Below are 17,154 nucleotides of genomic sequence, written 5' to 3' on the forward strand. Positions count from 1 at the left end.
TTCAGCCTCTAAATTTTTCAAAGCACCAAATTGATGTAAATGTAAATTGAGTGATGTGTGTGAAAGGGATCTTTGTCACTGGGTGTTTAGTTCAGGAGGCTACTTGGCATTCAGTGTTTATCCCATAATGCTATCTCGGCATGACATTGTTAATTGGGAGCTTAATTTAGCTCCCGGCATATGTTAGCATTGGCGTAGACCACCATTGTTAAGTCTTTGCTTGCTGATAGGTCTGCTGTGGTGGAGGAAGGGTGTTTGATACAGCACTAACAGAACATGGTTCGTAATAACAGGATAACAGCATGGCTAATAATGATCTGCCTTTCCTACTAACACTTCAAACCACTGCACTCACTCACCCCAAATCAACTTTTTACAAGCGCAGTTCCAGGTGCATGCAGATGCACTGACAGGTGAGTGCTAGACTTGGGGATTTTGTGTCAGTAGTAATATGAGGTGTATAATAGCAGTTTTTCTTACCATTTTCACGTCTGGTCCTTGATAAGACAAACGTCTCCATTGAGTGCAACCGACTTTACAACGTTGTTCAGTAACTGTTAATTTCACATTTCTACATTGTTGAAATAATATTGGAGCTGGAGGATCATGTACAACCCTCTTTAAGAATCAAGATATGTTTGTAAAAGTCATAGAAATATTAGCCATATTTTATTTGTATGTCTAATAACTGATTGTTTTACAGTCCATTGTTATTTTTCACCTGATATTCATCAGGTTTTGTTGAATTGTCTCATGTGACTGGTGCTGCCTGAGCACTGGCTCAGGTCTGCTATTTAGCAGCTTGTGCTGCGCTGAAAGGGGAGACTGATTGGAACACAAAGGTCTGCGTATGAGGGACGTAAGCAGAGCTGCTTCCAATTCACCTTCCTGTCCACCTAGGGAACGCTGGCTGTGTTTGAGTAAGTGGCTAACCTGAGGCTTTAACGTGTAATGGACTGTCCATTTACATTGTGATACACTATCTACAGCTTTATGCAAATCATTATCCGCATAAACAGAGGCAGGAAAAATGTGTGCTGGAAATGATATAGCATTTAGCTTGTTACGTATTAGAAACAAGTCCTTTCATCAGCACTTCATCGGTAGTAAACCAGGCTTTCTCAGAACAGTGTCCTGAGTGGCACTTCAGGTCACAGGCCTCTGACACACTTCGTATACACTGAACATAATCTCCATGCTATGGGATTATCCCCCGTAGCAAGAACCTCCAGGAATTGTGACAGTCCGCCAGAGTTGGGTTTGGATTTGCTTCATAGAGCCAGAGATACAAACTTCTACAGCAGGTCCGCTGGTTACACTGAAAACACTTTGTAGTGAATGACATTAAACAATTTGTACTTTAGAACAACATCTTCTAGTGAGCTATTGTTAGCTTAGGTACAAGAAAGCCTCTTACAGCTCTTTATTTAACCAGATTGGCTGTCTGATGTAGGGACAACTCTTCCATGCACGGGACCACCATGACCTCCTTTGAAACAAGGCCCTGACACCCTCCTCTCCTCTCCTCTCCTCTCCTCTCCTCTCCTCTCCTCTCCTCTCCTCTCCTCTCCTCTACTATGACTCCTCTTTAGCCTTAAAAAGAGAGCCCTAAAGGTCAAGAAATGCAAGTCCTGGCTAAAACAGCATGTGTGTTGTTAATTTTTTATTCACATACAAGAGTATGTAATAAAACGTTTCAATTTTTCTGCAGTATGTGTTATACGTATAATTTATGTTTTATTTTTAGAATAATGGATTTACCTTTGCACTTCCCTCTATTGTTTTGTCCTTCTGTTGCTCTCCCTGTCAATCAGATAATGTTGTCAGAGGATCCAATGCTGGGTCTTGTGACAGGCGAACAGGGGCAGTTCTATTATTGTGCTACTATTTTGAGATGAATGAGACAAATAACTTCTGTAAGTTACAATCTGTATTCATTAACGCGCAACAATATTCATGAACAACACCATTTTAATTTGTGGGAACTTTTAAATAGTGTAGTGCAATTAATTGATGCTCTATAGTTCAAAGAATTTCGTCTGAAAAACATACTTTCAATGTAAAACATCCTAGTGAAATCAACAGAGCGTGTCCAGTGGAACCTCATCAATAACCTCTTACAGAGTAGTGCCAATATGGACAATAGGCCCCATCTATTCATCTGTGTTTGTGTCTTTATGTGTGTAGCTACCGCCCTGCACAGGATGACCTTTGTTATAAATAGCCTGCCAGTGCTAGCTATAATGACAGCCGACAGCACGCACCACTTGTGAATTTGTTTCCTGTGTAGTGCTGTTCATCGTTATCCCTCTTGGAACCATGCCTGTATGACTGCTTGCTACCCAGCAACACTCTGGCCTCTAATTTCCTGAAGCTGGTCTCATTTGAAAGTGTTAACTCATAGTGCAATCGTACATGGACCGGTCACTAATTTTTTTAAATTTTGACTGTCATAAAGCAGTTTAAGCCTTCTGTTTAGTGTTTTATGAACATAAGTGCATAAATATGAGCAATGCAATATCTGTCAGTTGTCATTCTTATATATTTTCAAGCATCTTGACTTGAGCTTGAAGATGGGGTTTTGTGACTATTGTTGACAAAACGGTGTTTCAGAAGTAGTGGTTGTTGGGATATTAATGGTTTTAAGTAGGCTCCTTTTTAAAACATCATTTCCATCACTCATTCCTCTGGTGTCTGTGTCCTAATCTGTATTATTCTTCCCTCTCTTAGATCTGGAGCCTGACAACAACACATCCTTCTACATCCTAAATGTGGGGCAGCCCCAGTCAGTTGTCAATAACCACCAATCTCTTGGTCTTCCTCGGCATGGCATGCAATCACACTCCCAAATTATCAGCACTTCCCCACGTTTTCAGACTCACAGACCAGGGGCTGAGCCTCCAGGCTACGAGACACAAGACACAAAGTATAGCACCTCCCCCCTGCTGTCCTCTGCTCCTCTGGAGGCACCAAAGGCCTTTGCATGCCCAAGCATCCAGATCACCTCCATCTCTCCTAGTTGCCAGCAAGAGATGGATCCCAACGAGGAGGATCTTAGTGCAAATGGACCTGATAGGGACTACCTTGGAGAGAGGCCCCTGTCTAGAGACCACTTGTATTTGCCCCTAGACCATGCATATCGGGATTCCTCACTCAGCCCGAGTCCTTGTAGCAGTCTCTCGTCAAGGAGCTGGTTTTCTGATGCCTCTTCGTGTGAGTCATTCTCACACGTCTACGATGATGTTGACTCAGAGCTAAATGAAGCAGCTGCTCGGTTCAACTTGGGGTCACCATTGACCTCCCCTGGCTGTGCCTCCCCTCAAGCCAGTGGTGGAGTTTTAGAGGAGCAGCCCCACTGGCAGCACCACCATCCTGCCATTGTGCACCAATCCCACCCCATCACCCTGTCACCACGCCAATCCCCCTGCCACTCGCCACGCACAAGTGTCACTGATGAAAACTGGCTTAGCCCACGGCCACCTTCCAGGCCCTCCTCACGTCCCAATTCACCTTGTGGAAAGCGACGCCACTCTAGTGCAGATATTTGCTACCCTGGTTCATTGTCACCCCATCACTCTCCCACAGCCACACCAGGACCTTCACCTAGGGGCAGCGTGACAGAGGACACCTGGGTTGGGAGTCCGACTGTAGGCATGTCACCCTTTTCGTGTTGTCCGTCTGAGGCAGACATCCCATTGAAGACAAGGAAGACTTCCCAAGACAGGACAGCTATGCAAACAGTGAAAGGAGAGCTCGGACCTGATGACCAAGGAAACATGTCTCCTAATCTAGACTCACCTTCGGACGAAACCATGCAGAGCCTGAAGAAGGATGGGCCTGGAGAACAGTTCCTTTCTGTTCCCTCTCACTTCTCATGGAATAAACCCAAACCTGGTCATACACCTATATTCAGGTAACTTTGGCTAATTTAAGGTGAATACTTCAAATGTACTGTCCTCAGACAACTGCTACATTTAATACCTAAATTAAACTGTATTTATTAGAACTGGCAAAATGATCATTAATTTACCTGGACCCATTGCAATGATAGGTTTATGCTATTACCACACATGCAGACTAACATTGTAGTTTATGGGGAGCGGACCATGCAGGCGAGCAAATGAGAAATGAACGCCGCTGCCCCCACTTATTAGCTTTGATTAATAGAAAAATAAAGAGGGACTCATTTCTGAGTATGTGGTGATTTGCAGGCCCTGCAGGAAGATGTTTTCATTCACTGAAGTGCTGTGAGATGGAAGCACCGTCTCAATACGTAGCACTCTTGTCTAGGGTTTAAATTCTGCTTAAATGCCTGGCTAACTGTATACATCTGCCTCTTCGCATTTATCTCTGTCTTGCATTTTTCGGACACATTTTTGATAACAGCTACCCTGTAATTAATCGGATTAAAAATGTAATCATTTGACAGTCATAGTATGTGTCTTCAACAGTGAGCACTGTCTCAACTGTTAAAATAACTTTCTGTTGCAATCTGTGTGTTGTGAAGTCCTTCCTCTTTGCTTCAGAAAGCCTTCATAACAACAGTCATGACTCACATATTACCATGGAGGAAATTCATTTGAGTTGTATGTTAAATGTTCTTCTACAGACTTGCCACACTTTAGTGCACCATCAAAATCATAAATGTAATCAAAATAAAATTATTTACATTTTGATTCATTACAACATATTGTTTTAATACAAGTTTCTAAAAAACGGCATCTACTTTATTAAGTGTGAAGAAACCAGGTCTCTAAAGTGAGCAGCATATGACTACATGGCCCTGTTTGTTTGCGCTTGCCCCTACTGCTATAAATCAGCAAATGGACATTTACCACAGGACCACCTCCCTATGCACACACATATGTATGAAGACATAAAATAAATACATGTTCACATAGATGTGATGCTCCAGACAATAACGGAATACCATGTTCACCTTTATGATGACTCTCCTTCAGCTTGTTGTATACTTCTCCTGAAGGATCCATTGACCAACCCAGATTATGGTCGTTTCTATATAAGGTATAATGTATGCAGAGCTGTTTACCTTAGTGTTATGAGCATAGAGCTAATTTACTTTTTTTTAACTTATGCTCTTTACTCTTAAGTTTGACTTAATAGTATTATTGGTAATTCAGTCTGTAGGGGACGGGGTTGAGAACCGGAGGGTTCTCAGATCAAGCAGACAAAAGTTGCAAGGTGTTCTGGTAGATGGGGGAGGTGCCCGGAGACATTCAGAACTTTGCTGAGGTACCTTTGAGCAAGGCAGCAAACCCTGCAATGAGCTGGCGACTCGTCCAGGGATAGACGAGGGTGCTGGAATGGAGTCCAGCACCCTCCCCACGACCCCTCAAGAGAAACCGCAGTCACACTGAAGTATTGTTATTAATTGAAAGTTATTTTTACAAAGCCTGTGGTACGATTGTCTTTAAAGCAGTCGTTCACATCATGTGTGTGTTTGTAAAATATAAACACATCAATGTACACTGTATTTATATGTAACACCTGTAACGCCTATAGACAGGGAGCCCATCTTTTGATCCATCTTGTTCTTGTGAAAGTCGCATTCACACATGTCTATTCAATTAACCACACTTTCTACATGTAACTACTTTTTGACAGATTTACTAATGTTAGTAAACTAAATTTCTTAATTTTTACATGGTGTTGTAAATGTGGCCTGCACTTCCATGCAGACTTGACTAGACCAGAAGTGATCTACAAAGGTCAGTACCAAGGTAAAGATGAGAATATAGTCGAATACCTCAGTTCGTGACTCTGCAATAGTAGAGTTGGCAGCGGCCTACAAATGAGTCCCTTTACTGTTTTTGTTGAATGCATCCAGCCATATAAATTGCAGACACAAGTATGGTGGACATATTCACCACTGGCTATACTGCTGTAAAAAGAGTGTCACACAGCTGGTCACATATTCACACTAATATTATGCACAGTTCAAGTATACATCAAATATTGATTACGACAACCAAACTACAATATATGCAGCACATACACTGTATTATATGCATTTTTTACAATTTGATGCTACCATATTTTCACGACCATAAGGCGCACTGTATAAAAAGGCGCAGTCTCAGTTATGGGTGCTATTTCTGTATTTAAAACATACATAAGGTGCACCGTATTATTAGGCGCATGCTGAAACATACAGTAAAAATGACAACGGAAGTAAAACAGTGAGTTTCGACACATTTATTGAACAAAATATTCATTCTTCCGCCACAAAACCATCAAAGTTTTCATCTTCTGTATCTGAATTAAACAGCTGCACTATTTCAATGTCCAATATCCCGAATTCCTCTTCTTAATCATCTGAATCGGACTCACCGACCGGTTCCGGTTCAGCATTGATTTTGTAAAAGCTCTTCCAATACATGAAGACGGTATCATAGCCCATGCGTCCACAATCCACCCGCATATGGTGGCATAACTTGCCCGCCGCTGCCTCATAGTCTTTGTGAAGGAGTGTTCGCCTTCCGTAATCCAGGGCTCTGTCCGTTTCCGTGGCAGCTGAGAACCACGGTGAACGACGACTTCTCGTGCCCCATTGTGCGTATCGCCACCGTGCTGGTCCCTTTTTCTCCACTTTGTGGGTCAAAGGGATGTCAAAAGTCAGAGGGATCTCATCCATGTTGGTGATGTGGCTGGGCGCGGTTATCTTGTCGCGGCAGTAGGTGCGGAAGATGGCCGCCCTCTCCTGGTAATCCGCGGGCAGCCGCTGCGCAACAGATGTCCTTGCGCATATGGAGAGATGCCGCCTCCTCATAAAGCGAAAACACTAAGATTGCTCGATTGCCATTTTCAGCCGCATATTCGATGGCCTGCAGTTTAAAGTAAGCCTCATTCATACGTGTCTCACTTGACCGGCACCATTTTAGGGGATCCTTACGCGTAGGTGTGCCGCTAATCGATTGGCGGAGCGTTACCGTAGTGCACCCACCAAAGGCGCACAGCAGATTTTGGAACTCCACACACAAGGCGCACCATATTATAAGGCGCACCGTCGATTTTTGAGAAAATCTCAGTGTTTTAGGTGCGCCTTATAGTTGTGAAAATACGGTAATCCATAACAGTAAAAACATGGACTCTGTGGTGATTCTATTTTTGAGTGCACCTTCTGCATTTGTTGATGTAAAGGACAAAAATATTGAGAATAGACACTTGTGGCAGCCACTGCGTAACCCACACCTACGCACACAGTTTATGGATGAGATTAGTGGAGAGGACCTTCAGGGACTTTCTGTCTACCGGGGCCACGTATTCTACATGTTGTACTATGGTATAGGCCCAGTTATACGGTTTTGTACTATAGGAGAATCCCACCTTTTAGCTTTGGGTTGTTTTCAGACCACTCAGAGAAGGTTGTTGTCAAATCGCATACCATAATATGCTTTCTTGGTCTGGGAGAAAACACATGTGGAGGTAAAACTGTCTTAGCTTAGTTGAGAGATTTGACAGTTTACAATATAAATAATTAAATTCCACATATTTGATATAATATTTGCTCTTTATCTGAAAGTGGTCTTGTATTTTTTCTCAGGACCTCATCATTGCCCCCACTAGACTGGCCTCTGCCAAACCAGTTTGGCCAGTTTGAGCTGAAGATAGAGGTTCAACCCAAAGCTCACCACCGAGCTCACTATGAAACAGAAGGTAGCCGAGGAGCTGTCAAAGCCTCGTCTGGAGGTCACCCACTTGTCAAGGTAGGGTCACAGCACGGCTGTGGTTTATGGTGGGAGTTGTGTCATCTATCCATCCATTGATCTAATAACTACAGTAGTATATTATATAATACCAGTATATACACACACACACATATATACACATACAAAAGACTCTGAGGTCACTATTATGTACCAGTATGTACAGTGGCCCGGCAACAGGTTTATGTGTATTCTTTCTTTTGTGTGGATTTTGTAACACTTTGGTCTGAATGTAAATAGTGAATTGTCTCAGGTGTGAGTGTGCTAGTGCTGCCTGTCCTCAACTCAAGCCTGATCATCAGGTAAGAGTCACCTTAATCACCTTTTTGCCATTTCAAGGTAGTTTTCAGGTCAAAGGTATGATCTGGGGTGTCATGAAATCATTAATCTCTGGTCATCTGAAATCTTAATAACCCTTAGTGTAAATGCAAAAACATCTTTGTGTTTTATAATATGTTTTCCCCAGCTCTTTAACTTGCCCAGTGAACAAATTACAAACAATTATTTACCACCAAGAAAATAATCACGCAGCTTTAAAAATGTGGACCAGAAAAACATTTCTTCCAGACACCATGTTGATGATGTGAGCAAAATAAACAATACAATACAATTTGCATCCGTAGATGTCACATGTATCCATTTCTGGTAGTCAGATGGCATTTACACAGGCAGAAGTGCCGTCATCACAGCTCAGTCAGCTGAGATCTCATCTGATACCTGCACGAATGCTGCAGCTTCTCAGTGACTGAGCCAAAGATGCAGAGAACTACAGCAGAAGGTTTCAACCTAATTAATATTTCAGCACAGTGACAAGCTGTCTTTGTGTGTCGACAACAGGTTAGCTCCGTCAGCCAGTTCATCAGCTGTACAGCCTGCTGAAGGTTCAACTTTCTACATCCCAATATTCACACAGGGACACAGCAAAAAGCTTTTCCTTAAATACTCACCATTAAGTAACTAAGCATGTTGTGGCAAAAGCCATCCAGTTTATCCTCTGTGTTATCAGCCAATCTAAGTAATCATTTAGCAGACCGCTTAGAAACCTCTTGCCTGGGACAAACTAATCACCATTACTGAGGTAACTCAAGATAATTCACACATTTTTATGCACAGATGGGGCAATAAGCAACAGCTGTATAGTTAAATTCAAGCATTAGCTGTAAGGAAACAGAAGCCACTAATTGGTGCCATTTGTTGCTTTTAAAGCAGTCCCTGTCTCCATGCATTCAGCCACGCAGGCTCCCTGCAGGGCAATCATTAACCATTTCAACCTTAGTTAGAACAAGATTCTATCCTTCCATATGTGACAATGCATAATTTAGATGTCAAATGTTTTCAACCGAGCACTTGCCTCACTTGCCCTCATTTTGCCTCCCTGGAGAACTGTTTCATTTTGGTGTAAGTTGACAGTGACTTTACATTCTTCTAAGAGACACTCAGACTAATATTCAAGAAAAATGCTAGACATGTTTTGCTGGTCTGTCTCTGTGCAGAACCATAGTTTCAGCACTTGTCCAGCAGGTCTAACCGCCAGCTTGTTTGCTAAACATGCCTCCTCTATTGTTGCTCCCTATGCAAAGAGCCATCATGCTAAAAATCATTCATTTACCATGTGATGCCATTTTTGCCTCTGCAACATGTAATATGTGGTAAGCTTTCTTCTATTCATTGGTTATTCTATTCATTTTGCTAATGCAGTGATAAACTAATTAAAACTTTAAAATCAGGATTCAGTATTTGAGGAAAAGCTAAAGCCAGGGTCTGATTGTGTTAGAAAGCCTGTGTTGGTTCCCAGGTGCTCTCTACCGTGGGTGTAAACCAAGTTAATCCCCAAGGGCAGAATGACGCTGCTTCTGCTGCACAGTTTCTCTACAGGGCAGACACAGTAACAGTTTATCAATTTCACTTAAAACAATCTTTTCAGAAAATCAAACTGGACATAATCTTTTAAATGGTCACGTGTAGTTGTCGAGAGGACGTGTTTAAAGAGTAACATCTTTGTGGGTGCTTGTTTTACCTGCATTGCCTGGATGCTAATCACTGCTTGCCACCAGGGTGGCGGTGATCCGTGCACCATTAGGTGCTGCACTTCTATTGGTTAGCTCTGGCAGCAGTCACAGTGGGAGACACTATCAAGACGCATGTGTTCTACTTTATAATTGCTATGTTGGAAGCAAATGTGTGATCACTAAATAATTATGCTACTTAAATTTGGAGAACGTTATATTGTTTTCTGTCATCTTCTGGTGTTTTTGCTCAAGAAATAATGATTAATAGATTTGAGTGTCTTGTGCCATGTAGGTGCTAATGCGCACCCTGTGTAATCATACAACACCAGTCAACACCTGTCTTTAGGTGGGAATCCCAACAGGTGCTTTACTGGTCAACGACTGCAGCTTCTCTAATATGTTTTGACACTGTGGCACAATAGTGCAAATGCTTAAAACATAAAATGTTAAGTTAAAATGTTTACATTTGTGAGAGCACATCAATCTTTGTTTAAACTATTAAGTTTAAGAGTAGATCTGTGGTTTTACATTAAATTAATTTCAAACTCTGCAAGTTGATCTGCATTTGAATTACTAAATATATAAACATGTAACAGAAAACCTTGGAGGCCATGCAGGCAGGCACACCAGTTTAGTCTGACTACACCTTATAGCGCACCATGAAGGCATTGGTTGGATATTGGAAGGCCAGCTGTCTGTTAAAAATGGCACTAACAACAAGGCAAGGTCATAGTGAAGCCTCACAAACAGACTCTAGATGGCTTAATTCACCATCTTATTCTTTTTTAAATCTCTGCATTATGTGAAACATTTCCGAAATTGTTGATCAAACAATCTCTGGGAATTAGTTTTGCTATCGGTAGATGTTCCTTCTGAGCCTGGCTGGCTCTTTTAGCCATTCCTCTGGGGTGAGCTGCAGACCATAATCAGTCCACCTGTTGCTAGGAGACATGTAAGTCCAAAGCCTCTCTGGCTGGCTGAGGTATCCTTGTGCGTATTTAACCAGCTTAATTGAGTGCTGCTGCACCCACACGAATGCAAGGAGCCCCTCTGGTATTAGCTGCTGCCTCAGGCCAACGCTCTTGAATACACTGAAGAAACAGTGAAGAAACTGAGCAGCAAGTAAATAGCACACAAGCAGAATATTGAAGTAGTATTTGAAAGAAAAAGTCATAAAGTCGCCCAACCCAATTCAAGGTTGGGATGTATTAGGAGATTCTGATTTTAGTTTTTGAGGATCTTTACTTTAGTAATTCATCAACACATTTTCACGTCCGTCTGTCCATCTGTCTATCCGTACATCTATCTGTCTGTGGTTTTGAACTATACTGAAGCTTCACACTGACCACAATGGAATGATTCCAGCTGCAGAAAACCACTCCAGAATCCACCGTGTAGATGGAATGGAGCTGATGCTGCTTTACCCTAGTAGAGACACACAGGCAAGCAGGTAGACAAGCAGGCAGGCAGGCTGCCAGCCAGCCAGCCAGCCAGCCAGCCAGTCAAGCAGCCAACAGGCAGGCCTGGCAGGCAGGCAGACTGTGTGTTAAGTGTACACATAATAGGGAATGACAGAGACTGGGGGATGTTAAAATAAGGAATAAGAGGAATTGAGCTTGGACCAGTGGATTATGTCCATATACAGTCCTCACGCAGTATACTGCGTAAGTCTGTATATGTGTGTGAGCGTGTGTGTGTTGACCTTGTTTAAACAAACAGTCAACTAGCCCCCTGGCTCTCTCTGCCCTCTCTAGTGTGCCGGGCAAAAATCAAGTGTGTATGTGTTTGTGTATGTCGATAGGTCCTGGCTTATTGTGCCACAGTAACACCAGTGCCAGACAACTTGGCCCACTGATGACCTTGCACACCACTGCTGTCATTTTTACATCTGCTCCACACACATGTTGGACACTTGTGATCTACAAACCCGTTCAAGGACTACCATTGGCGTACACACTTTTTACCACGCGCTCGCACACCTTAAATAAATGACAGCAGCTCCTTGTAAGTGACGCACACATATGTGTGTATGTAGCTGCTCACTTACACACATATGCGCAGGCTAAGCATACGCATGCATACACCGAGGAGTCTCACCATGGCAACTGGGGAGCAACATAGGGAAACAACTTGGCAGATCACTCGCTGTAAGAAAGTATCGAGTTACCGCAGCAGGCTGGATCCAACATAGGTGAGAGGAGAGGACAAAGACGGCGAGGAGAGAGGATGACAAGAAATGTACCGAAACAATGGGAAAGGTGGTTCAAAGCAAACCAAAGACAAAGCATCAGATAATTTGCTGGCTGAATATGAAACACCAAGAGAAACATATTTGGGAAGGGAAGCATGTGAGTCTAATAAGTGGATCAGTAAAACAAATGATGGCCCTTAATAAGTGGAGACTTTATTTATTGGAGCTAAGTGTGTAACTGTAGCCTGGGGTTTTATTTTAGGAGAGAGTGTTCATTCTAAATTCAATCCACAGGCAGAAACAGCAGTTATTTCCAGACTTCAACCAGCACAGGCACGGGGACATGTGACTGGTTTTAATGTCAGCGTAGTTTAATATAAGAACAGATCAGCCTGCTCTTCCTCACTGACCGACCAGCTGGGGTCTCTCTGAACAGACCTAAAGGTGAGGAGTTAAAAGAGCCCATCCTCCTGTGGCATTTCACACTTAGAGTAGGAGGCTGGTGGAGGGGTGGCTCAGGACTGCAAAAGAAGTCAAGTGCGTGTGTGTGTATGTGTGTGTGTGTGATCCAGTGTCCCCTGTTATCATGTACTTGTTTACATGTGCAGTGGTTTTATATGTGCAGCTGAACCCAGAAGCTAGAAATGGAATCTGGAGTCTGGCTGGACTCTGTGGAGTGTTGGTGGTTTTAGTGTACTCAGAAATAACAATGCCTCATTTTTACTATTAGAGGATTGAAAATAAATTATTTGCTCCAATGATGGAAGTAGATTGAGTTAACTGGAATTGTCTTTATTCTTGTTTTTTAAAAATTCATATGAAATGAAATGCCACAGGAGAAGGCAATTTAAATCAAAGAAGTAGACAGTGCAGACTAAAACAATTCAAACAAGGTCAGTAACCAGATAAACAAAAAGGGGAAGTAGGTTTCATAATTGTTTGGGGTGTTTGAGGTACAGTTGTTCACACATATTCGCATGCACAGTTACATGCACAACGTGCCAACCATTACATACAAACCAAGTCTGGAAGTTTGCAGGGCCAAGGGTTCTGAAAGACAAAGTCTTTGAAGTGTGATTTGACAACACATTTTAAAGACATCTGTCTTCCCAATATCAACCTGATGATGGGGGAACCTGTCCGCACACGTGGGCATTGTTGGCTGATGCTAGTGTCATCAGGGGGCTGTTGCTGTCTGACTCCGCTGCAGGATCCTCTCCTCAAGGGTCATTTTCCCTGGTCCATGGTAGGAATTGAGCTGGACCCTGAAAAACTCCTGGGTGGGGCTTGAAGTTTCTTGGGTGCTGATTGGCTCTGAGGCTGCAGTACAGCTTATGGATGTCATGATAAACAACTGTCAGTTTGGACATAGATTTTATCGCAAACTGTAGAGGACTAAAAATACAAAGCACTATGTTGGACAGTCTCAAGCTCTCAAGATCCTGGACAATAAATCAAGATCTTTCTGTCATTACACAAGACTCAATTAACTGAAGCTTCTGAGTTGAAACAATCTGATTATTTTCAAAAACTGCTGCCTGCCTGTCAGTTTAGTGCCACCTCTCTGCAGCCTTCTAGTTATGTTGCGCTTTCTAATTGTACCTATGACACCTGTTTGTTTTTATTAATGACTACGGTATTATTGCTGATTCTACAGGGTTAGGTGCTGCATTTACATTTTATTTTTCCATTGTTCATTTAAGTGCATTATATAAGATTAAATTTAAAACAATAGGAAAGCATCTTCTCTTAGAATAATACACCCCTCAGCTCCTTCATGTTTACCTCCTTCCTCGTTGTTTTCTTTGTTATGACATCACGATTACATGGCAATCAAAATTTGCAATGCCTCCAAGGGTACGACCCTACAGTGGAGACACGACCATAAAGGGGGACAGGTGATAAGAATGGTTCCTGCCCCCAGCATTTACGGGGAACTACTGAAGTGGAAATGCACCTTTAGAGGAACTCGTTGCCTGTGTGTGTGTTTTTGTGTGGGTGTATGTGTGTGTGCATGTTTGTGCATGCATGTTGCCCCCACAGTAAAGCTGAAAAACTTAAAGGGTCCAGAGAGAGACAGACCACAAAAGGGGTTAAATGAAATTTATTTGTTTGCATGGTATCATTCATCTGTCTAAGTTAGAACATTTGTTGTCATGTCAACAAGTTTCAGATAGAATTTTTGAGTGTGGCTGCCTCACAGACACCCTCAACCAGATGCTGTTAACTCATTTCATGCTGTCTGGAACACACATGGTGCTGTGAATAAACGTGGTGATTTATGGACACACGTGTGTAAGCGCTCTATAGTGTCTGTCTTTATATATCGACAGTGAACCGACATGCTCACTAAAAACAAGGACACTTTAAAAATAATGGCAGATCCATTCACACCCACTGCATTATTAGCTTTTAGCTTGTTACTAACAAGAGTTATGTAGCTCCTAAGATGTCATGTGGTTTTCAAAATGCAAAGGTGAACCTTTACTGGTTTATCTGGACGCCCCATCAAGCATGTCTGACCACACATACGATAACATGCACATTCTCATCCAGCTGCATCATGCTTCCTTTACAGAGCAGTTAAAACAGATGGAGGATGTGGTCAAGGGGTGTCACCGTACCTCTAGGTTGGAAGTTGCTTTCTCTCTCTCTTTCACTCTCTATCTATCTATCTATCTATCTATCTATCTATCTATCTATCTATCTATCTATCTATCTATCTATCTATCTATCTATCTATCTGTCTGTCTATCTGTCTATCTGTCTATCTGTCTATCTGTCTATCTGTCTATCCGTCTATCCATCCATCCATCCATCCATCCATCCATCTTTTTTGGAAGAGCTTCTTCTTCCTCCCACCACATTTTAGCCTTAAATATTGATGGTGTGTAACACTCAGCTAAAAAGGTCAATATGCAGCTGTGGAAGTTAGTCTAGTCCTGAGTGGGCACAGGAATGAATGGTCTTGTTCTTCTAAGTTGGCCCTGATGTGCTGCCCTCCATGTGAGCTGGGGGTTTGGGCTGTGTGGGGCAGCACAGTATGTGTGAGTGAGTGAGTGAGTGAGTGAGTGAGTGAGTGAGTGAGTGAGTGAGTGAGTGAGTGAGTGAGTGAGTGAGTGAGTGAGTGAGTGAGTGAGTGAGTGAGTGAGTGAGTGAGTGAGTGAGTGAGTGAGTGTGAGTGAGTGAGTGAGTGAGGAGTGAGTGAGTGAGTGAGTGAGTGAGTGAGTGAGTGTGTGTGTGTGTGTGTGTGTGTGTGTGAAGACAGCATTCCATCTTGCTCTTCTGCTGTTTACTAAGTGCAGCATTACAAAAGTGGTGCAAGCATCATCTTTGTGTTTTTCTGAGGAGGACAGTTCTTGCCCCTCTTTACTTGTTGTAGTACTTGATCTTCCAGCACTGCGAGATTAATGAAGCTGCCTCTACTTTATCGGTTCTACCAAACAAGCATTGATGTTCGTGCTGGCATTTTTTCAACCACAATAGAAAAGGCTTCCTGTACCCAGTAGACCTCACAGAATGAGGTCTACTATTTGTGCAACGTCATACAACATTTTACATTTGCATACATAAACTTGTTTTTGTTATTATTTTTTACCCTTTTCTACTGTTTCCTTCTGTCCTGAAATCAGTATTGTCTAGAAATAGGACTAACTTAAAGCCTTACATTTACCATTTTTGTATTGTATACATGTACATGTACCCATCCATAGATATTAAAGGTTTTGGAAGTGTGTTAGCATCTATTATCTAGACTTTGACCTTATTTCTGCACTCTTATTTTGCTGTCTCTGTTTGTCTCACCTCAGCTTATTGGATACAACGAGAAGCCTGTTAACCTGCAGATGTTCATTGGAACAGCAGATGACCGGTACTTGAGGCCACACGCCTTCTACCAGGTGCACCGGATCACTGGAAAAACTGTAGCCACAGCCAGCCAAGAAATATTGGTCTCCTGCACCAAAGTTCTGGAAATTCCACTCTTGCCTGAAAATAACATGTCAGCCAGGTAAGTGCCAGAAGTATTCCATTACTGGAGTTGATCACCATGAAGGTATGCTCTCACTGACCATTGTTTTTATTCTTCAGAGTTCTGCCAACTCATACATGGCTTCAATCGTTTCGTTAAAAATCCAAAACTTTGATTAATTGTTATCATGGTACTTGATTAAGATTGAATTCAAGCAGGGATTTTGTAGGTCTGTTCTTTTCATTTACAGTTGTCTTTAATAATCATGGGCATTTTATACTGGTCTTCCCATCTTCTGTCAGACTTGTGGCCAGTTTTACTGTTTCCATTCCAGCTCTGCCTCAATATTTCTTATGTATGTTTGCTGAACCGAATCCAAATGTTTCTGCTCTCTGCCTTGCAGTATTGACTGTGCCGGCATCCTTAAACTGCGAAATTCAGATATTGAGCTTCGAAAAGGGGAGACAGATATAGGACGGAAGAACACGCGTGTCCGTGTGGTGTTTAGAGTGCACATCCCTCAGCCCAATGGGAAGGTGCTGTCGCTGCAGGCTGCCTCTATTCCTGTGGAATGTTGTGAGTGTGTCACACACTCCCAGACATATGTATTCTCACATCCTTGTATGGTACCAACACATAAACCTGCACGCTCCCATTAGCATGTGTGCATTAAGAAAACATTGTAGATTTTTTGCTGAGTTTGTCAGACTGGTGTTGACAAAATAGATATGATGATACATGACGTGTGTCACGTGTCTCCATTCATTCTGCAGCTGACTATCATATACTAAATAACATCTTCAACCATTCTGTTGTTGCTCTCAAAGCCCAGCGTTCAGCTCAGGAGCTCCCCCAGGTTGACAAATCCAGCCTGACCAGCTGTTTAGTTAGTGGAGGAGAAGAGATGGTCATCAGTGGCTCAAACTTCTTCCCAGAGTCCAAGGTCATCTTCCTAGAGAAAGGCCCCGGTAAGTGTGGATACACAGCCGTTCAGCATGGAAGTACTAAAGTTATACCAATAACAAACATAAATACAATGAAATAACATATAATGATAATACCTTGACAACTACTATATATAGACAATATTACTTTCCATGTTCATTTCTGCTGAGAACCACTCATATAGCTGCTGATGAGTACAAGAGGCTTATTTATAAGATTATTAATCCATCTGGATAAAGGGGATGTAATCTATGTCATAATTGAACATCTAAGTTAGGCATTACCACTTTATTGTTAATTTCAGTGTTATGT

At 42.3% G+C, this 17,154-nt stretch overlaps 1 protein-coding gene across 7 annotated transcripts in view; it reads left to right on the top strand.

Moving 5' to 3' along the window:
- Nucleotides 1–17,154, top strand: part of nfatc3a (nuclear factor of activated T cells 3a) — a 40,147-nt gene that overhangs the window by 7,371 nt on the left and 15,622 nt on the right. For all 7 annotated transcript variants that reach the window (XR_008949365.1, XR_008949360.1, XR_008949361.1 and 4 more), the window contains exons 2-6: nucleotides 2,731–3,913; nucleotides 7,565–7,727; nucleotides 15,737–15,936; nucleotides 16,301–16,473; nucleotides 16,725–16,865. Coding sequence is in view for 1 of the 7 variants with exons in the window: in XM_057025158.1 (XP_056881138.1) it covers nucleotides 2,731–3,913; nucleotides 7,565–7,727; nucleotides 15,737–15,936; nucleotides 16,301–16,473; nucleotides 16,725–16,865 (1,860 nt within the window). In the remaining 6 variants the exon portion in view is untranslated. The remainder of the gene's footprint in view (nucleotides 1–2,730; nucleotides 3,914–7,564; nucleotides 7,728–15,736; nucleotides 15,937–16,300; nucleotides 16,474–16,724; nucleotides 16,866–17,154) is intronic.

The sequence above is a fragment of the Takifugu flavidus genome, chromosome 2 (genome assembly GCF_003711565.1).
Source record: "Takifugu flavidus isolate HTHZ2018 chromosome 2, ASM371156v2, whole genome shotgun sequence".
Classification (NCBI taxonomy): Eukaryota; Metazoa; Chordata; class Actinopteri; order Tetraodontiformes; family Tetraodontidae; genus Takifugu; species Takifugu flavidus.